At 39.2% G+C, this 23470-nt stretch overlaps 1 protein-coding gene across 2 annotated transcripts in view; it reads right to left on the bottom strand.

Annotated features, from left to right (window-relative positions):
* LOC131524228 (NACHT, LRR and PYD domains-containing protein 3-like) overlaps positions 1–16153 on the bottom strand; it is a 57725-nt gene extending 41572 nt beyond the window's left edge. Inside the window, exons 1-4 of one of the 2 annotated variants that reach the window (XM_058751174.1) lie at positions 16062–16153; positions 14128–14264; positions 11063–11182; positions 8885–10801 (exon numbers count right to left, since the gene is read on the bottom strand). In XM_058751174.1, coding sequence (XP_058607157.1) covers positions 8885–10801; positions 11063–11182; positions 14128–14243 — 2153 coding nt within the window. In that variant the 5' untranslated portion in view covers positions 14244–14264; positions 16062–16153. Of the gene's footprint in view, positions 1–8884; positions 10802–11062; positions 11183–14127; positions 14375–16061 lie in introns of those variants that run through there. The other variant, XM_058751262.1, reaches the window with a different exon arrangement.
* Positions 16154–23470: the final 7317 nt, after the last annotated feature.

The raw sequence follows: 23470 nt of genomic DNA, 5'->3' as shown, positions 1-23470 counted from the left end.
ATGCTGAAATGGAAATCATTCGATTCTGTCAAAAGAAGAAATTTGCTGAGGAGCTGACAAGTCTACGAAAGGAGGGAGTAGTCAAGCGAAACAGCCCTCTCTATTGCCTTAATCCCATACTTCAATCAAATATTGGTCAAGGTTGGTGGACGTCTTGGTAAAGCACTGATATCTGAAGAATCTTAGCATCCAATCATATTGGCTAAAGAGTGGCATATTTCTAATTTGATTCTGCGTCAAATTCATGAAGAGGTGGGACATAATGGACAGAATTACATGCTGGCTGCCCTTCGACAGCGATATTGGATCCCTGGAGCTAGTGTAGCCATAAGAAGAATTCTTGCAAAATGTGTAGTGTGCAGAAGGTTCCATGGCCATCAGCAAATGGCTGATTTGCCTCAAGATTGAGTTTCACCAGACGAACCACCCTTTACATGTGTCGGTGTAGATTGTTTTGGCCCTTTTGAGATCAAGCGAGGAAGAACCATCATAAAGTGCTATGGAGTCATCTTCACATGCTTGGCCATTAGAGCCATTCATATTGAAATGATTGCATCATTAGACACGGATTCATTCATTCATGCACTGAGATGTTTCATTGCTTGATGAGGACAAGTGGCTGAATTACGTTCAGATAATGGAACAAACTTTGTCGGAGCTGAACGTGAATTACAGGTAGCAATACAGAATTGGAACCACAAGCAGATCAACAAAGTTCTTCTTCAAAAGGAAGATAAAATGGATCTTTAATCCTCCAACCAGTTCCCACCATGGAGGGATTTGGGAAAGACTCATCAGATTGATAAAGAAAATTCTGAATTCCATTCTTCGAGGGCAAAGCTTGGATGAAGAAGGCCTTCATACGTTCTTGTGTGAAGTAGAATCTATACTTAACAATCGACCCATAACCAGATCTTCTTTGGATCCCAATGACTTGGAGGCTTTAACACCTAATCATCTCCTTCTTCTGAAAACAAAGCTTTCATTACCACCTGGTTTGTTTGTGAAAGAAGATTTGTATGCTCATCGTAGATGGCGTCAAATTCAATACTTGGCTAATATATTTTGGAAAAGATGGATTGGTGAATATCTACCTCTACTACAAGAACGGCAAAAGTGGAAGGTAAAGACACACAACTTTCAGTTGGGAGATGTTGTACTTGTGGTGGACGATAACGCACCTAGAAATTCATGGATCATGGGCAAGATCATTCAAACGATAGAGGACAAAAAAGGACTCATACGGCAAGTTAAAATCAAGACTATGAGTACCTGTTTGACCAGGCCAATTACAAAACTTTGTCGTCTTCTTGAAGCTGAGGAATTTACAGACTAATTATGACAGTGACTTTTGAGAGCTCTCAACTGACCTATTTTCGACTTTTGACCCTTTGACTTTGACTTAGACTTGATTGCATACTGATGATCGGTTAACTTGGACATAACTTTACTCAGCTACAAGGATGAAATATGAACATTTGAACTTTCGAACATTTGCACCTGCGTACACACAAGCATGCACATTTTCACATTTCCTAAATACTTTGTAAAAAAAAAAAAAAAAAAAGAGAAGAATGATGTACAACAATGATTTATGAAACGTGTATGTAATAATCAGGGGCTGGAATGTAAGTGCAGAAAATGTTTGTCTTTTATTTTGTATTGCCGGGTGTTTGGTCACATGGGTGCAGGTGGATATTTACCTGATTGTGTTTCCTGTTTGAAATGCGTGTGTAGAGAGGGGGTGAGTAGGGGAACGCTCACTTTCTGTTGACCATTCTGGGCCGTTCTAAGTTGTTTTTAATCATGCAGTTGTTTGTCACGGCATGTTAATGAATCTACAAAAAGAATGAAACGGATAGGAACGCGTCATGGATTTGTTTTCTTCTGCTTAGCCTCTCAGCGGCTATAGGCTGTCGCTACAAGTACTAAGTAATAACAAAAGTTTCCATTATTTAATTAAAAAATTAATAAATAAAGCTTGGCCACAATTTAGCTAAAACAATGGAAATAAAAGGAAAGGATTAATGAAACGTCCTCATGTTTAAACTCAGTAGTTCTCTCATTATAATCAACACGTGATGTAAATAAGAGATTGATTGTGCAGTGTAAAGCTTCACTGATTATTACAGAAGTTTGTGAGATTGTGATGAACTGAAGTGAGTTAGAGAGTGATTTTAGTGATTATAAAGGGAGCACTCTTCGTGCGCTTTCCAGGCTTAACATAATCTATCCAGAATCTGTATAAAACTCTTGTTTTTCATGCTGCTAAGAGGAGCAACAGTCACATACACACTGCAGAGTTTCAGTAATTACATCTGCAGGATTCACTCTCGATATTACAATGACTGATATAGTGATAACCGTAGCAATGGAGGGACAAAAATATCATCTGTGGAAATCTGTGTCTGTGAATCTGTGGCCACTTCTGATGTAAAAACAGGAAAAGGGGAGTGCCGTAAATGGTCAAATACATATCAGCAACCAATCAGCTTACCTCATGTTTTGTGGTCAAAACTGACTGCATCCACACAAGCAGCGAGCGTATGATAGGATGTCTGCTGAATATGCTGCTTTAGCAAACCGTGCTGCTGTTCAATGTATCTTTAAAGTAGATCTTCACTTAACATCATGAAGAGCAAATATTGTCACGGACTGTACCTTGAGATCAATTTTAAACTCTCTTATACAGACACACTCTGTGCGAGTTATTGTTTTCATGTTTAAGATACGAGCAAGAATGCACACTTCCCTGAATATCCAAATGATGATAAATATGACATTACTTTTTAGAACAGTTCAACAAAAAAAGGTGATATTAAGTGAACATTTTAAATGTAGCCTACATTTTAAACAGCATATTGATATGTTTGTTCTATTTTGCAACAAAATAATAATAGTTCCAAAGAAATCCGTATCATCTGGTGTATTTCTCCAAGCAACATACAGCAGTGTTTCATTAGTGAAGGAATCTGCGGCATAACTACAGCAGCTTCATTACTGAATGAATGAATGAATGACGAGGCGCCTGGCTCATTGAGAAAATCTTTGCCTCTATAAAGGTTAAAAAAAAACTAAAAAAAACAATGCACCTTTAAGGGGGCAAATATTGTCCTTTAATAGAAAAGGTGTGACTGCGGTCTAAGTGGAAGAGAGGGGTACGTCGCTGTAAAAAGTTTGAGAACCACTGCTCTTTCTAAAAGAAGAACAATTATGGTGTAACATAAATCAAGCTGTTCTGCAGAATTCACACAAAACTCAAATCCTATCTGTTCAACCAGTACTACCGGTCATAATATGTTTCTTCTTAACTGTTATGGCTCACTACTGTATTTGACTGCCTGCATTATTACTGTGTAGGGCTGCACGATATATCGTTTCAGCATCGATATCGTGATGTGCGATGTTCAGTATAGGCTACCGATCGTTATATTTAAACTGATTGTTTTCTTTGCTCACACACAGACACCGGATGCGACAGCTGTACAGAGAGACACATTTTAAATACATTTATTAGCAGAGTTACTGCAAGTGATTTTCAGTGCTGGAAATACATTTATCCTTCGTTGAAACTTCCGCGTCGTCGAGAAGTGTGCAGGTCACGGTTGCTTAGCAACGGCAGTCTTCAAAGAGTGACAAAGAGACCGCTGCAAATCATTTGAACTTTGTGTAAGTACGTCATAAATAGAACGAGGCATCAGTTTACTGTCAGGATTTGTCACGTCGTGTCACGGCGCATCCAGTGTAGACAGCATCACTGATTATAATGGGTTTTATTGTATTTTGTCACATCGCTCTCCGCCGTTCACGTCCGGTGTAGACACGGAGAGAGCCACGCAGATGCACGAGTTGCAGAACACCGAATTATGTTCACTTCCGCGTCTATTTGTGCCTGACACATATGACACATACGTGCAAAACTATGTCACACTGGCTGTTTACATACAACCAAATAATCAGTTTGTAATCAGATTGACGGCTCAATCGGACTGAAAAGCCTTCATATAAACACTTAATCGATCCGACTGAGCTCGATCAGAATGAAATTCCGATCGGATTGAAGGGGGTGGTTTATTCCTTTTCTAATGCGATTGAGAGTGCATGTAAACACTCGATCGGATTGTAGGGAAGCCAAAACTCATGAACTCACAGAAGCCATGCAATAAAGCCATAAAACTAATCTGGAAAAGAGATCTCCAAAGAGTACAAACAACACCACCCTGACCAAACTTACATTTACATTTACATTTAGTCATTTTGCAGACGCTTTTATCCAAAGCGACTTACAATTTGGGGAACACATGAAGCGATTCATCTTGAAGAGGCAATCCGACAAAGGAAGTGAGACTTGTAACACCAAGTCTCAGGCATTGTTTAAATAAGTACAAGCTAGCAAGGGAAGGAATAAATAAGGAGAAAGAGTTTTTTTTTTTTTTTTATTATTATGTGTAGGTTGAAGTCAAGTAGTGTCGAAAGAGATGAGTTTTCAGCTGTTGCTTGAAGATTGACAGGGATCCAGTACTCCGAATATGGGTGGGAAGATCATTCCACCAGCCAGGAATGGTGAACGAGAATGTTCTGGAGAGTGATTTTGAGCCTCTTTGTGATGGTACCACGAGGCGTCGCTCACTAGCAGATCTCAGATTTCTGGAGGGGATGTAGATTCTTAATAGTGAGTGCATGTAGGCGGGTGCTGAGCCTGTGGTTGTTCTATGAGCAAGCATCAGTGTCTTGAACTTAATGCGAGCTGCGATTGGTAGCCAATGCAATGAGATAAAGAGAGGTGTAACATGGGCTCTTTTTGGTTCCTTGAAGGCCAGTTGTGCCGCCACATTCTGAATCATTTGTAGAGGTTTGACTGTGTTTGATGGAAGTCCAGCCAGAAGAGCATTGCAGTAGTCCAGCCTAGAAATGACAAGGGCCTGGACAAGAAGTTGTGCAGCATGCTCTGTCAGAAAGGGCCTGATCTTTCTGATGTTGTGTAGTGCAAACCTGCAAGATCGAGCAGTCTTTGCAATGTGGTCTTTGAAGGTCAGCTGGTCATCAAAGATTACACCAAGATTTCTGACCGAAGTTGATGGGGTAATTGTTGATGAACCTAACTGGATCGTGATGTCATGCTGTAGAGTTGGAGCGGCAGGAAAGACAAGAAGCTCAGTCTTTGCCAGGTTGAGCTGGAGGTGATGTTCTTTCATCCATGCCGAGATGTCCGCCAGGCAACCTGAGATCCTTGCAGCTACCGTTGGATCATCTGGTTGAAAAGAGAGATAGAGCTGTGTGTCATCAGCATAGCAGTGGTAGGAGAATCCATGTGCCTGTATGATGGGACCCAGTGATGTAGTGTATGTGGAGAAGAGGAGGGGTCCAAGAACCGATCCCTGAGGAACCCCAGTGACCAGTGTATGTGCTTTGGATACCTCCCCTCCCCAGGCCACCCTGAAAGACCTACCAGTGAGATAGGATTCAAACCAGCAAAGTGGAATTCCAGCGATGCCCAGTGATGAGAGAGTGGAGAGGAGTATCTGATGATTGACAGTGTCAAACGCGGCAGATAGATCCAGCAGAATGAGGACTGATGATTTGAATGGGCTTTTGCAAGTCGCAGGGCTTCAGTGACCGAGAGAAGTGCAGTCTCAGTTGAATGGCCACTCCTGAAACCTGACTGTTTAGCGTCCAGTTTGTTGTTCTGTGAAAGAAACAATGAGACCTGGTTGAAGACAACACGTTCAAGTGTTTTCGCTATGAATGGAAGGAGAGAGACAGGTCTATAGTTTTCTATAAGAGAAGTGTTTAATGTAGGTTTTTTGAGCAGTGGGGTTACCCGAGCCTGCTTGAACGCAGTGGGGAAGATGCCTGTGAGGAGGGATGTGTTGATGATGTGTGTGAGTGTCGGTAAGAGCGTGGGAGAGATTGCTTGCAGAAGGTGTGAGGGATTGGGTCAAGAGGACATGTTGTAGGATGGTTGGAGAGGAGAAGTTTGGATACTTCAGCCTCCGTCAGGGGACAGAAGGAGAAGATGGGAGGTTTAGCAGTGGATGTGGTTGGTTGGGGGTCCTGTGTGCGTGGAGGTGAGAACTGATCACTGATCGATCTAGTTTTGTCTGTAAAAAAAGTGGCAAAGTCATCAGCTGTAATAGAAGTGGTGGGAGGTGGTGGAGGGGGACAGAGGAGAGAATGAAATGTTCTGAACAGATTACGCATGTCTGGAGCGCTGTTGATCTTGTTGTGGAAATGTGAGGATTTGGCAGTGTGGACATCAGCAGAGAAAGATGAGAGCAGAGACTTATACCTACTCAGGTCCGACGGGTTGTTTGATTTGTGCCATTTTCTCTGCCGCTCTGAGTTTAGTCCGATGTTCACGAAGAACATCAGATAACCAGGGGTTAGAAGGGGCAGTCCGTGCTGACCTAGAGGAGAGAGGACAAATGTCGTCTAGACAAGAAGTTAAGGTAGAGCATAAAGTTTCAGTAGCTGCGTTTACATCCAGAGATGAGAAATGGGTAGGTGAGGGAAGAGAGGAGGATACTACAGAGGAAAGATGGGAAGGAGAAAGGGAGCGAGGTTTCGTCTAAAAGTAACCGGTAGGGGTTTGGCGGCACACGGGTAGCAAAATGTAGTGTAAATGTAATGAAGAAATGGTCCGAGATATGTAGCGGTTGTACCAGAATGTTATCTGCAGTACAATTGCGTGTAAATTAAATCAAGTTGGTTGCCTGATTTATGCGTGCTAGTAGTGGTAAGGCGATTGAGATCAAATGAAGCTAGGAGTGAGTGGAAGTCTGTAGCATAAGGCTTGTCTAGGTGAATGTTGAAATCACCAAAGACTAAGAGTGGAGTGCCATCCTCCACAAAGAGGACAACAACCCGTCCAGCTCCTCTAGGAAGGTGGCTAGAATTTGTCCAGGGGACGGTAGATTACCATAATCTGGAGTTTTATCGGAGCTGATACAGTAATGGCATGACATTCAAATGAGTTGTAATTGCAAAGGGTAGAGTGGGTTGAGTATTTCCAATTGTGTGAAACGAGCAGGCCAGTACCCCACCCACCAACTTGACGCGAATTATGAGAGAAAGAGAAATTAGTAGAGAGAGCAGCTGGGGTTGCTGAGTCTTCTGGACGAATCCAGGTCTCAGTCAAGCCCAAGATGCTGAGAGTGGATTTTAAAGAAAAGGCAGAAATGAAGTCAGCTTTGTTGACGGCTGACTGACAATTCCAGAGACCCACCGAGAAAGCCAGAGGTGTAGTGGAAGATGTAGAGATAGGGCGTAGGTTAGCAGTATTACGTTGCCGTCTGCGAGTGATGTTAGAGCGTGGCTGAGAGAGAACCGGAATGTTTTGGAGACACATGATAGAGGTAGAAGGAAAGAGGATAGGAGAGCAGAGTGTGAGGAAGGAAAAAAGATACTTAAGTGTGTAGCTCGGTGTCGTTGCTCGGTTCAAGTCGCACAGGAAAAAGTCGCAGGTCTTTACACTCCTCGGTCTTCACACGAGGAGGCTGAACACGATGGCTGAACGTCAAACAAATACACAGTCTAGAGTGAAAAATAAGCTGTGGTCGCTTTTAATTAGCACAACCACCAGCCAATCGCAGGGCAATGGCTCAAATCGAAACTAACACTTTGCACTTAAGTGCAGGAAAGGAGTTTCAGCTAAAGGGCAGTTATTATAATGACCAGTAAGTGCAATCAAAAATATAAACCACAACGAAAAAGCAGAATAGAAATAGGTAGGAAACGAACTATTCTTTCCTAGCAGCAAGTAATTAATTTAAACAACAGAGCTAAGAATAAGTATTAAAACACTTACGCGCTGCCGTCCGTCTCTTCTGGTGACTAATCGCCTTCTCCCGGGGTCTAACAGTGCCCGAACAGTTTAAATAGTTTTTACAGTCGCTGTGGTCGCTTTTAATTAGCACAACCAGCAGCCAATCGCAGGGCAATGGCTCAAATCGAAACTAACACTTCGCACTTAAGTGCAGGAAAGGAGTTTCAGCTAAAGGGCAGTTATTATAATGACCAGTAAGTGCAATCAAAAATATAAACCACAACGAAAAAGCAGAATAGAAATAGGTAGGAAACGAACTATTCTTTCCTAGCAGCAAGTAATTAATTTAAACAACAGAGCTAAGAATAAGTATTAAAACACTTACGCGCTGCCGTCCGTCTCTTCTGGTGACTAATCGCCTTCTCCCTTATCTCCTTGATCATTTACGACCCCATTCTCCCCCTGCCCTCTCTACCTCTCTCTCTTTCCCCCCAAAAGGCTTCACTCAAAGTTCAGTAAAAATAGATAAATACATATCATATAACTTGTGAACCCGTTGTTTTTCCCCTTCATGTTTGGTATCATTTTAAAGGTCTCTGTGCAATTTGGTAAAATGGTCTCAATTTCACAGTAGTCACTTATATTATGAGCAATATTGAAAACCTGAGTTAACTCTGTACTTCTGATGTGGGCGGTCTCCTTTCAAAATCTGATAAACATTGCTCTACAGGTGTGACCATTTGGGGCACGAGAACAGCTCCTACTGAGACTTCTCGTTCTCCATACAGAGATGTAATCTGTTTTGGGGCCGAGAATAAATGTTTACGGTCCTTTTGTTCTGGGAGTATTTAAGGGAAAGTTGCAAATCAGTCATTGTGATTCTGTAGCCAGATCAGCCCGTAGTGTGGAGGGTATTTCTTATTCTCCATACTATGTATCTTCTTGAAGTCAGGTATACATCTTTACTCTTAGATTCACCTTTGAACAACTGATGTTATGTATTTTCTTATTTTTGAAATGGCTTCTTATTATGGCAAATCTCTAATTCAGGAACATTTATTATAAAGGTGTCAGATTCGTTATTAAATATGATAGTTTAGTTAATGATGAAACACTCACAGAGCTTTTCTGCAGTTGATCACAGCTGGTATCAGTCTTCTTCTCCCCTCATCTGATGTGTTGTATTTCTTGAGCTCAAACTCATCCAGCGGCTCCTCTGACATCTGAAGCATGTAGGAGATTGTTGAGCAGTGAGCAGGAGAGAGTTTCTCTGAGTGTTTGTCTGATTTCACAAACTCCTGAATCTCTCTGGACAGAGTCTGATCTTTCACTTCCAGCAGACAGAGGAACAGATTGATGGATTGACCAGCTGAGAGAGGAGGATGTATAAAATAATCATCAACATCATCATTTTTGATCTTCATTTTAATGTACAGTGTGGTTTCTCTGATGGTCTCTGAGCTGTTCTCTGTGTGTGTCAGTAGATCCTGTAAGAGTCTCTGATTGGACTCCAGTGAGACGCCCAGCAGGAACCGCAGGAACAGATCCAGACGTCCATTCTTACTCTCAAGGGCTTTATCTACTGCTGATGTTAGTATGTTACAAAGAGAGACTCTAAACCTGTAAAATTTGAATTCATGCAGTGGCTCCATGTTTCTTGTTAAATAGCAGTAAAACACATAGAAAGCAGCGAGAAACTCCTGAACGCTCAGATGAATGAAGCTGTAGACTTTCCTCTGATGAATCACAGATTCCTCCTTAAAGATCTCAGTGCAAATCCCAGAATACACTGAGGCGTCAGTGATGTCTATGCCGCTCTCAATCAGGTCCTCCTCATAGAACATCACATTGCCCTTCATCAGCTGTTTGAAAGCCACTTCAGCAAGTTTCACAATCACTTCTCTGTTGGACTGCAGGAGTTTCTCTGGATCTCTCTCTTCATACTTCTGGTTCCTCATGTTGATCTGAATCAGCAGGAAGTGGATGTACATTTCAGTCAGAGTTTGAGGGATTTCTGCACTCAGATCTTCTTCCAGGAGCTTCTGAAGCACAGTGGATGAGATCCAGCAGAAGACGGGGATGTGGCACATGATGTGGAGGCTTCTTGCTCTTCTGATGTGTGAGATGATTCTGCTGGCTTGCTGCTGGTCACTGATTCTCTTCCTGAAATATTCCTCCTTCTGAGGCTCAGTGAATCCCTGAATTTCTGTCAGACGGTTGATGTATTCGGAGGGGATCTGATTGGCTGCTGCTGGTCTGGAGGTGATCCAGATGAGGGCAGAGGGAAGCAGCTCTCCTTTCATGAGCTTTGACATCAACACACCCACTGATGAAGTCTCAGTCACATCACAAACTTTCTGAGCGTCTGAAAACATCAGTGTGATTCTGCTTTCATCCAGACCATCAAAGATGAACACAACTTTACACTCCTCATAAATCTTTGAGTCCAGATCTTGAAGTTCAGGATGAAAGTCCAGCAGAAGTCTGTGAAGACTGTACTGATGATCTCGGATCAAGTTTAGTTCTCGAAATGGAAGCACAAACATGAAATCTACGTCCTGATTGGCTTTTCCCTCGGCCCAGTCCAGAATGAACTTCTGCACAGAGACGGTTTTTCCGATTCCAGCGATGCCTTTAGTAAGAACAGTCTTGATCTGGTCTTTCTCCTCACATCCTGGTTCAGCTGAGGCTTTAAAGATGTCATTGCAGTAGATTGGAGTGTCTTGTGAGTGTTGTGTTCTGGCTGTTTTCTCCATCTGTAAAACCTCATGTTCTTCATTCACTCCTTCACTCTCTCCCTCTATGATGTAGAGCTGTGTGTAGATCCTGTTCAGGAGGCTTTCATTCTCCTGGAGCTTCAGTCCCTCAAATAATCTCTCATACTTGTTCTTCATGCTGGTTTTGAGCTGGTCTTTGACTCTCTGTAGTTCATCATTCACTGGTTGATCATGTTTATTCAGAGACGCTGTAACGCTCGTGTTGTTCAGACAGAAGACAGAGGCTCCTCCAGAGATGCTTCGCTCTCCATCTGCTCTGCTGAAATATCACAAGAAGAACAGATTACACATATCTGAAAATAAAGAATGTATAAATTAAAATCTAAATCGATAGAGATGTCAGTCTTGAATTTTCAGTATAATTTAAGTTTATCTGTGAAGTAATATGAATTGCATAATAATATAATATATGTAAATGCAGGAGCACATATGCTCATCGTGTCGAGTTCTGTTTGTGTGTATTGAGTGTGTTTTTGACTCCCATAAATCAGTTCAATCATCACTACACGTTTATCCTCACCTGGGGTCAGAGGTCACTGCTTCATCACTGAGGTCAGGAGGATGATTGATGGATGCATCACTCTTCAGAGACACACGGCTGTGATCTGGTGATGAAGATCTCTTCCTTGTCCTGAAGATCCTGATAAACACAGAAATCATTCTTCCTTTAGTTCTGTCTGCTGTTTCATTTATTATAAGCAGAGCTGCAACAATAACTGATCAAATCAATAATAATAATAATACTCGTCAGTGAGTGTGATTATGGATTAGTCTCGTCTGAACGCTGTGCTCAGAAAGCATCCGTCCGTCTCATCACTTTATATCAGTGAATAACACATTTCTCTGGATAAACTGATGAAAACAGCTGCTGTGTGAAAGATGCAGGAGCAAGTCGTCTGAAACATCAGAGCGCTTTATATTCAGCTCTTCAGACGAAAGTACAAGCGTTTACTGCGGTTTGTTCTGTTGTGCTTTGACAGACGCGTCTGCTGTTTAATGCTTTAGAGACGTGTTCTCCTCAGCGCAGAGCTTACATACGGTTAAATTCTTCTCTGTGAATGTTAGAAAGTATTTCTATTCTGCATAACCTGAGAAGAAATCTCCATTAAACTCCAGAGACGTCAGTGAAGGAGCGCTGCTGAACACATGCAGGTCAAACACATGACGCACAGCAGAACAGCAGCAATAACTCTGAAATATACATTCTGATCAAATATTTATACTTAATAAATTCATGAGAATATTTCATTAGAAATTAAATGTAGGTGTAGAGTGTGTAATGGTGTTTTTATTTGAGCAGTAACCGTAACTGTTGGAGCAGCAGAATACAGGTGCTGGTCATATAATTAGAATATCATCAAAAAGTTGATTTATTTCACTAATTCCATTCAAAAAGTGAAACTTGTATATTTTATTCATTCATTACACACAGACTGATATATTTTAAATGTTTATTTCTTTTAATTTTGATGATTATAACTGACAACTAAGGAAAATCCCAAATTCAGTATCTCAGAAAATTAGAATATTGTGAAAAGGTTCAATATTGAAGACACCTGGTGCCACACTCTAATCAGCTAATTAACTCAAAACACCTGCAAAGGCCTTTAAATGGTCTCTCAGTCTAGTTCTGAAGGCTACACAATCATGGGAAAGACTGCTGACTTGAAAATCCCAAATTCAGTATCTCAGAAAATTAGAATATTACTTAAGACCAATACAAAGAAAGGATTTTTAGAAATCTTGGCCAACTGAAAAGTATGAGCATGTACAGCACTCAATACTTAATTGGGGCTCCTTTTGCCTGAATTACTGCAGCAATGCGGCGTGGCATGGAGTCGATCAGTCTGTGGCACTGCTCAGGTGTTATGAGAGCCCAGGTTGCTCTGATAGTGGCCTTCAGCTCTTCTGCATTGTTGGGTCTGGCATATCGCATCTTCCTCTTGACAATACCCCATAGATTTTCTATGGGGTTAAGGTCAGGCGAGTTTGCTGGCCAATTAAGAACAGGGATACCATGGTCCTTAAACCAGATACTGGTTGCTTTGGCACTGCATGCAGGTGCCAAGTCCTGTTGGAAAATGAAATCTGCATCTCCATAAAGCTGGTCAGCAGCAGGAAGCATGAAGTGCTCTAAAACTTCCTGGTATACGGCTGCGTTGACCTTGGACCTCAGAAAACACAGTGGACCAACACCAGCAGATGACATGGCAGCCCAAATCATCACTGACTGTGGAAACTTTACACTGGACCTCAAGCAACATGGATTCTGTGCCTCTCCACTCTTCCTCCAGACTCTGGGACCCTGATTTCCAAAGGAAATGGTAAATTTACTTTCATCAGAGAACATAACTTTGGACCACTCAGCAGCAGTCCAGTCCTTTTTGTCTTTAGCCCAGGCGAGACACTTCTAACGCTGTCTGTTGTTCAAGAGTGGCTTGACACAAGGAATGCGACAGCTGAAACCCATGTCTTGCATACGTCTGTGCGTAGTGGTTCTTGAAGCACTGACTCCAGCTGCAGTCCACTCTTTGTGAATCTCCCCCACATTTTTGAATGGGTTTTGTTTCACAATCCTCTCCAGGGTGTAGTTATCCCTATTGCTTGTACACTTTTTTCTACCACATCTTCCCTTCGCCTCTCTATTAATGTGCTTGGACACAGAGCTCTGTAAACAGCCAGCCTCTTTTGCAATGGCCTTTTGTGTCTTGCCCTCCTTGTGCAACGTGTCAATGGTCATCTTTTGGACAACTGTCAAGTCAGCAGTCTTTCCCATGATTGTGTAGCCTTCAGAACTAGACTGAGAGACCATTTAAAGGCCTTTGCAGGTGTTTTGAGTTAATTAGCTGATTAGAGTGTGGCACCAGGTGTCTTCAATATTGAACCTTTTCACAATATTCTAATTTTCTGAGATACTGAATTTGGGATTTTCCTTAGTTGTCAGTTATAATCATCAAAATTAAAAGAAATAAACATTTGAAATATATCAGTCTGTGTGTAATGAATGAATATAATATACAAGTTTCACTTTTTGAATGGAATTAGTGAAATACATCAACTTTTTGTTGATATTCTAATTATATGACCAGCACCTGTATAGTTGAATGAGTGAATGTGTCTCTCAAACCTTGTACAAGTTAATATGTTGTGCTTTTATTTTTGTTTATTATTTTTAATTTGGTCATTAATCTTCTGCTTTTAATGGTAAGCAATCAGTGTTTTTTTTTTTTTTTAGAATGTAATGCTTATATTTTAACCTTTTTTGCACAAAATGAGGAATAACATTTTGTAAAATAATGATTAAAGTGAATTAATTTTAATTTTAAAACATATAAACTTCAGTAATTAATAACTTTCATCCGATGAATCACTGTAATAATCCTGAGATGAGTCGGTTCTGAACTGATGGTCATCAGCAGCTGTAATTGTGAGTCAGTGTGTGGTTCACTAACAGTGTAAACACACTCTTGTTCTGGTTTGTGGATCAGTGTGTGTCTGAATCTGCTGCTGTTGCTCAGTGTGTGTTTCTCTGATTGAACATGTTGAAGCAGCACTTGTTGATCTTAACACTGGATTATATCTCACCTGGGGTCAGAGGTCACTGGATCATCACTGAGGTCAGGAGGAGGACCCATGGATGCGTCACTCTTCAGAGACACACAGCTGTGATCAGGAGATGAAGGTCTCTCTCTGTTCTCCATGATGACAAACTGACTTCACACCTGCATATGGAGACATAAGAGCACAAATGACACATAATATTGTGATGATTATTGCAGTAAATCTTAACGCTACACACACGATGAGATTGAAGAGAATGTGGAGCTGCAGCAGGATCCTTTTCTTCTGAATCATAAAGTGCTGGTTTACTGACTGTAGTGAAGAAGATCTGAAGAGTGATCTTCATGAGCATCGTCAGTATCTGAGCTCACTGATGCTCTTGTGTCTTACTGAACATATTTGACTTCAGCAGCAGGAGAAAAGCATCCATCTGTTCAGAGCTTGATGTGTGTAACGTGACGTCACTGACACACATCAACTAACTGATCATGACATCTGATGAGAAGTATTTTCAGAGCTGATGTTTCATTGCTGAATGCTTGCTGCTCACCCATTACCTCAATTAATCAAAGCGTTCAGCACGGTGGTCTGTGAGTGACGTCACTTCCCAATATAAACACGCCCCCTAGTATAGTCTTGCCCCCTCACAATGATTGACAGCTTTCAGTGTAGACATCGGAAATTCAAATGCAAAAGGAATTGCGATTTCATTTGAGTTTTGGCGTTACATGCGTGACACGGAGAAAGTGAAAAACCAAATGTTGTAATTAATATTGCTGTTTAAATATGACAGGCTCATAACTCTTAAGACACGGGAAATACAGTTGCAAATGGACTTTGCTTTTTCATTTGAAATGTGGTAGTCACTGTGCGTTTGCGAGATTTGCAATTGCATTTGGATTATGTCACAATTTATGCGCCCACATGTGGAAAACGCAATTGAAAATACAATTTGCAATTGCTTTTGAAAATAGTCCAGAAAATCCTTCCATAGTGTTCGGAGGAGAACGCTGGAAAATATAACAGAAATGGCGATACTCGTCTGTATTGCATGCAGTACCAGCCGCGGTTCAGCTGCGCGTGACACACGCTTCCAGACTTGGGTAAAGTTGGTTTTATATTCGCACATTCGGACTTCTGCATTCAATTACTTTGTTAAGAACACTACATTGGACATTCAGCGGACATTCGCAAGTAAATATAACATTAAAACAATACTTGCCCATTTTGATCGATTGTGAAAAAATTTAGTAGGTTGACAATGATGTCGCTGATTATAATTTGCAAAACATAACTGTATTGCACATATAATTAGAAAGTTATTGAACGCGGAAATGTGTGAATGTGTGAATATAAAACCAACTTTACCCAAGTCAATGTTGTTGGGTGGTATATTTTGTAAATAGGTCTGTTTACCTGGCCATAAACTTCACAGAAATTCCAATGGTTTCCATTAAAATACCATTATGAACCATTAGCTTTTTCCAGTAAAACCATTACAAAATTCCTTTTTGTAGTGTGTTTTGGGCATTTTTCCAATAATATTTAACATCCCACCAATAGAATCCATCACATACCAGCAGACACCATTATAGTTTCCATTAAAAAAAATACAATTCCCATTATAACCATTAAACCCATTACATTTTCTATTGTGTTTTGGGCAGGGTTCTATTGTTTTTTTTTCAGCAGGGTTACACAACCTACACACTTGCTTCAAGGGACTTCACCTTTTTTATTGGACTGAATAAATCAACATGCAAGTAAGTATAATGCTTCATTTGTTAGCAACATACTTTTTGACCATTTTTGTCGGTGACAAAATAAAATATTGATTTGTAATGTCTTATTTGTGATTATTTTACACTTTTAAAGTTTAAAGATCAGATTTAACTCGACAGCGACGTGAAAAATCTACAATAATATGAATTTATAACAAAAGCTGATAATAAATATACCTTAATGTGACGTTTATGACAGTTTTTATTCCTTTTTTCTGTCGAGTTTGCTTTCGTTATCAACATAAGTGAGTCTCCCACCTGAAGTCTTCTCTTCTTCTGCTGTTTACCTGGCGGTCAGCAAAACAACTGTAAGCTGCATCACCGCCACCTACTGGATCGGAGTGGTGAAAGATGATTCACAAACAAAACAAAACAACCCCCTTCTTTTCTTAAGAAAAATAAAACATTTCCTTAAATTCTGTTCACTAGTCCTGTGTCATTTAAAGGGCAACTAAACCCTAAAACAACTTTTTTGAGTTAATGATCTGTAAGACTGTGTCTTTATTAGTGCTGTGCATTGATTCGAGTAAATGTTTTGACATTTGGTTATAAAGTGTTTTAATTCTACAAAATGTGACCCTGGACCACAAAACCAGTCTTAAATCGCTGGGGTATATTTGTAGCAATAACCAAAAATACATTGTATGAATCAAAATTATTGATTTTTCTTTTATGCCAAAAATCATTAGGAAATTAAGTAAAGATCATGTTCCATGAAGATATTTTGTAAATGTCCTACTATAAATATATCAAAACTTAATTTTTGATTAGTAATATGCATTGCTAAGAACTTAATTTGGACAACTTTAAAGGTGATCTTCTCAATATTTAGATTTTTTTGCAGCCTCAGATTCCAGATTTTCAAATAGTTGTATCTCAGCCAAATATTGTCCGATCCTAACAAACCATACATCAATGGAAAGATTATTTATTCAGTTTACAGATTTTGTATAAATCTCATTTTCGAAAAATTGACCCTTATGACTGGTTGTGTGGTCCAGAGTCACAAATAGTGGATTTATAGCGTTTTGGAACCAAACTCTTCAAATATTTATATGTGTAGTTTTGTGTATGTTCAATTTGTATTATTCCCCACTTCACAAGCACTTCAAATTAATAATAATACTAATCAATTTAATATTTATTTTGATCATAATATGGTGTAAAACGTCTGAGTGCTGCCCTCTTCAGGTTGAACGGTGGCTACTGCAGTTGAAATTTCCTATTGGATGTTGCATACCCCTGTGACGTATGATAGCACTTACTAACCACGCCCCTGCACGAGCTCGGTTCGTCCCCTCTGTCTCTGCTGGGCTCTGCCCACTTTTCCAGCATTTTTCAAATATTGCCAGTGGGTGGAGTTAGGCTCTGACCAGGGCTTTAGTTACCCTTTAAAAAAAAGAAATACTTCACTTTGAATTCTATAATTTATTCCATCACCTAATAATTCTTTAAGTGATACCACCATCTTCTAATGACCGGATTCATTTCATTCACTCTCTGTTATACACTGTGCTCTCTAATGATACATGATTCACTGTTTCCGAATGTCCACATATTTCACAATTACCTGTTTCATATTTCCCTATATGTAATGCAGATTGTGATTTAATGTTGAATGTCTGATGCACAATCTTGTCAATATCATATATTTTTATTAATTATTCTCACCTTTCCTTGTATATTGTGCAAATGCCTTCCCTTTGTTTCATTTTCCCATTTCATCTGCCACTGCTTTTTCCCTTCAGATCGATTTATCCCCTTGACTTCCACTTTAATCAACTTTACTCTAATATCAATAGCATGATGCTTTGATGCCTCCTTTGCCAGTTTATCAATGACTTCATTCTCTTTCACTCCAGCATGTGCCGGGACCCACAGAAAACAAACCTTTCTTCCTAATTGTTTCATTCTGAAATCTACTTGTAAAATTTAATTTACTATATCTTGTGTTGCTGAGGATACACTTTCTAAACTTTCCAGAGCTGACTGTGAATCTGTACAAATATCACACACCATTCATTCTGCCTTCCTTCTGTACAGTGAAGTGCTGTGGAGACTGATATCAGTTCTGGTGTAAACACTTGAATACGATCTGTTGTTCTTTTGGAGATGCTGATATTGTATTTATGAATAAAAAAGGCTGCAGCTGTTCTTCCAGATTTTGGATATTTTGAACCATCCGTGAATATCTGAATCATGTAGTTGTATACTTGACTAACATATTGTTGTACAGCTGTTTTTATTGGCAGGTTTGATTCCTTCTTATCTTTGTGTAAAAATAGCTCTATTTCTGTCTTTGTGAATAACCAAGGAGGTATGGATGAAATTGTCTATTAACTTTTGAATCTGAATGCTAAATATCAATTTATCATCCATCCACATTCCTAAAAATCTCATAACCTTTACTTGCTCCAGTTCTTGGCCATATCATTTTATACTAACTTTATTATTGTTCCTCCTTTTTGTGATACAAATAACCTGTGTTTTTGCAATCGAAAACCCCATGTAGACGTGAAAGCAGGTCTGCTATGTTTTGCTCGTGTGAATGTGGACAACATGAAAGTCGTACGGTTGTAGTCTTCGCACCCACCTCTCGATGCGAACGCATGGTTTAGACCGCAGGCCATAGAGAGCTTCCAGCGATTTATGATCTGTGGTTAAATCAAACTTATAAAACGGATAGTTCCAGTCCTTGATTCTGATTGGTTGAGCCGCGTTCGAAGTCACTGTACATTACTCTACAAACACACACCTTTGTTTACGTCTGTGTGTTGCTCGGCAACCACTTTGTTAGAACCACAACCGTTTCTGAGGAACTACATTGTTTGCCGGAAGAATACTGTATTTATTAATATCATTACACTTTATTTGCTTTGTTTTATTTTTTGAAACCTTGCTACGTATATGGAATAACCGTTTTATAAAAGCAATAAGCCCCGTGAAGCTGTGGTTTACAGTGAGTTTATAACAGCTGAGGAGGTTTTGGTAACAATTTCTATGAAGCCTAACATTCAAATATTATATCCAGTTATCTTTCACAACATGTCAAATGTTTTCTGTGGTAATAAATTATAAAATAAGACTAAATGCATCAATTATACAAAAGCAGCAATGCTGAGTAGTGAAATGTGGGGCAGGTGAAAAGTTTTCTGTAGTAAATATGTTTCTACTTACAAAAAAATGGAACATATCAAAGGTTTCTATATGGGTCATTTGTGTAAAATTGATGTAGAAATACAAAATCTGTGTTTGTATATAAAGTAAGGAATGAAAAATAAACAAAATTATTTGTGGAAGTCAAAAACAACATATTTTAAGACTATCTGGAATAATAAATGATAGAAAAACATTTCTTTCAGAGATTCAGCAAAGAAACTCTCATTCATAACTGAAATAATAACATAGGAAATGAATATGGGTCATTTTAGACCCATGTTGTGCATTAGAGGGGTAGTGATACAAAAATGATTTTTATTAAAAAAGTAAGAAGGAAAAAATAAAAATAAGAATTTGTGATGATCAAAAACAAGTTAACTGAGAAATTCCTGGAATTCTGAATGATGAAATTAATTTCTTGCAAATATATAGAAAAAATAAACTCAGTCAGGTCACTTTAGACCCATGATGTGCAAAGGGTTAAGGAGGTGACTCTCCTAACATTGTGAATAAACCTTCCTAATTCTGGCATCTTCTCACACATACTGTTTGTTCTTCACCTTTGTTGAACAAGTGCTGCCAAATATCAGTAATTACTCAGTCATTTTGCATTATAAATACTAATTGTAAATGCACACCTGCTACACTTGCATTGTTTCTTTACCTCCAGAGAGTCGTATTAAGTCTTCTGACACTGGTCTGAACTTGATTAGATTGTGTTTTATACCTAACAATTTACAAGTGTGTGAGCCACAGAATTTGAACCATGTTTAAATGCAGGTGGGAACATAAAGATTCTGTTTGCACAGCAGTTGTTTTGGTTAAATGTTGTGGTATTAGTTTTTAAAATTGATTAGTTGTCAAAGTCAGAACACTTTCATTATGTGTGCGTTCGTTCGGTGGAAATATGAAGTGCATTTGTGTTTGGGCATGAACAAGTAGATCCATGATTATATCAACTACTGATTAAACATTTATTAACTGAGGTTGCAAAGCTCAGCTAGAAAAAAAATAATCAATCACTGACTTATTTTCTGATCAAACTTTACATTTCCTCTTACCAGTAACCATTTATAAATCCGTATAAGCATCACGAGTCATTAAAAAAAACAACAATATTTTTTATTTAATAAGATATTCAAATTAATGTTCAAATTTTTTTCTAAAAAAAAAATTATGTACTATTTAATTTATCTACTACACTATTTATCTACTGACACTTAGCATCAGTCAGTGAAGCATTATAATATAATATTATATGATGATAGAACTTTAGAAATTAGATTAACCAAAGATGAATGCATATTTGTCATCAATATAAAACGGACTAAGCATTAATGAGCTGCTGGGTTCATGAATATTAATCACGTTGTCTGTTCCCTCGAATTGACTCAGACTTCCGTATTCTGCTAACCAGGTCTTGTTGCTTCTGGTTCACATGTTTTGCAAATTCCCCGTTAAATATGAAGCTGTTTTACTCAAGATGCCTTCAAAGTAGACACTAAAGATAATCATAAGCAATGTCCATCACATGGATTGATATATAAAAGTTTTATTTATTTTTTTATTCTTTTCAATAACATTTATATATAAAAGTCGAATAAAACATCAACAATAAAAACAGCTAGCTAATTTAACTGATTACCTTAAAAGTCCATTGATATCAGCATTATTTAATACTGCTATTAATACGTTCTCCGACAAGCAGAAGCAATGAGATCTGTTTTCCGGGTTTGGTCAGGTGACGATAATAGGTGAGTGCCAGCCAATGAGATTGTGGTTTGCACATTAGTTCCGCCCACTACCAGAGAACCTGGCAGTTCTTAAAAGCTGAAGAATTCCAAAGGAACTCCGTTATTTTGACAGGAAAATACAAGAAAGAATATCGTTTACATGTAGCGCGTCAATTCTGCATGTTATGTAAGACTCTTGTAGCCAAGCCACTAGGAGGCGCTGTTGTACCTACAAGTAGTAGGCAGGATTCCATTTAAATACGCAATTCCGATCAGGAGACGAGCGGCGTTTCAATTGTTTGGCGTGCTGATGGTTGCTCGTCGCTGGAGGAACAATCTGTTGACTTAAATGTGTGCTTTAGACGTTTTCATGCTGATTATTCTGAATTGAATGACTGGTAGAGATCGAATGACCGACACTGCATATTTCACGTGAGTGTTAACGAGTGGTTGAATGTTAAAGTGAAACGTTGTATTGTATGAAATTATTTGTAGTACTTTTCTTTTGTAGAGAAGTAATTTCCTTGATTGTGATTGTTCTTAGCTGATCGTAGATGTCTTAGATTCTCATGCTGGATGAGTGGTAGACGCTGAACGAGTAGTACAGCATACTGCACGTGATTGTTGATGATTTACGGTAGGCTGTTTGTTGTGTAAAATGATGAATAGTATACCTTTTGTACACATTAAACTGACACCCTTTTATACAAGTGTTAAAAGTCCTCTCTTCTTTAGGAAGTATATGGTGATGATTGTAGGCCCTTAATGGTGTGTGTGATCAGCTGAAGTTTCAAAGGTATTTTATGTAATTTTTTATGGTGAGGCTAGGATACCTAGCATTTTAATTCAGTTGACTGTAATAAATTATGGATAGTGGTTTCTAATTGAAATGGTAATGTTTTCTTTCTTTTTGTATTTGTGTAAATAAATTTTGTTGTTTGATGTTTTCTTTTTTAGAGTTGCTTTGGTCCAGCTCCAATTGATCACTGTTTTCCTTGCCTTGAATTTATATGTTTGGTTTTGTGAGCTGTTTATTTTGTTTCCTTTCATTTGTGTTGTGGCCCATGATTATTGTTTATTGTCTGGTCTGTTTCTTCTACATGCCAGTTAGGCCATTACTGGCAGCTCTACTCATTGTAACTATAGATCGGGAGGAAGTATATTCACTATCACTCACATGTGTGCTGTGGTCTGGTATTTCATGTTTTGAGGTGTTGTGAAAAGTGAAGTTTTTTTTTTTTTATCTATTGTATTAATCATATTTTTTTGGTGTTACTTTAATTCATTTTCTTTGAGAGTGATATATGATCCTCCGAGTTATTTGCATTTCCATCTTGCATGAGCAAATTGAGCCAGTTTTGAAGTGCAATTACTTGCTGACTTGTTGAATAAAATTGAAACTGAGTTTATAGTAATTTTGCCTTAAGGATATTCATTTACTTGAATAGCCGTGTGGGGAAAACCCTTTACATGGTTTGGGATCTCCCACCCAAATAAAATCGGAGTGGCGTAGTCAAGAATAGTGAATATGGGTGCTTACCCAGTCAACAATTTGATCTCACAGTGATGTCACCATGATCTCACGGGATACTCATGATGAGGTCACAATGTGAGGTAACAGTGAGCTAAAAGTGTAACCTCACAGCGCCCTCACTGTGTGCTCATACTAATGTGAGGTCAAAGTGCACTCACTGCACAGAGACTAGGTACCCAGCATGCATTGCAGCATGAAGCTTTTGATTGTCACCATTGTTGAGATTCATACACTGTCATTTAAATACAAAGAGAAACATCAAGAATCAGAGTAGTTAATAATGTTTGTTATGCTTTTATAATTCTCCATAAATGATTATGAAAGTGACGTGACTCAGAATTTGTGCTCTGCAATTAACCCATCCAAAGTGCACACACCCAGAGCAGTGGGCAACCATTTATGTTGCAGCGCCCGGGAAGCAGTTGGGGGTTCTGTACCTTGCTCAAGGGCACCTCAGTCATGGTATTGAGGGTGAAGAGAGCTGTACATTCTCTCCCCTACAATCCTTGCCTGCCCAAGACTCAAACCCAACCTTTGGATTATGAGCCTGACTCTCTAACCATTAGGCCACAACTTCCCAAGACTGCATATGGAATCTAGGTGATGACTGTGTTGTTATCATCAATAACAAACCAATATCACCTGGTTGCAGTCTCTTTTTGGGTTTCCTTGCCATAACAAATGTGCTTTACAAACACAGTTACAGCAGCCCAAAAATTATAATGTTATAAAGTAAAGGGTCAAGAGCCCAACTAAAGCAAACACTAATCACTATGATGGTAACATCAAACAAAACAATAAAACATCATGAGTGAATAATGAGTGAAGCTGTGGATTTGTTTATTTAAGTTAATTTCATCGAAGGCTGTGTCTGGAAGTCAGCTGTATGTTTGGAGAAAGTTCTTATAACAGAAATCTGTTAGCTGGGCGTGCACTCGTGAGCTCATCATGTGAGAGCACTGTGATATCTCTGTGATAGTGTTGAGAAACAGGAAGTAGAATGTCCCCCAGCGACTGATATTTGAACTGCCTCCTCTCAACTTGCTCAACATTTTGAATTCACAATGAGCTCATATATTACTCACACTGTGAGGATCACCGTATGAGAATGGTGTGATGTCACTGTGATCATCGCGTGATCTCACGTGTTGACTGGGTAG

Source organism: Onychostoma macrolepis, chromosome 01 (genome assembly GCF_012432095.1).
Source record: "Onychostoma macrolepis isolate SWU-2019 chromosome 01, ASM1243209v1, whole genome shotgun sequence".
Taxonomy (NCBI): Eukaryota; Metazoa; Chordata; class Actinopteri; order Cypriniformes; family Cyprinidae; genus Onychostoma; species Onychostoma macrolepis.
This window is presented reverse-complemented; position numbering and strand designations above follow the sequence as displayed.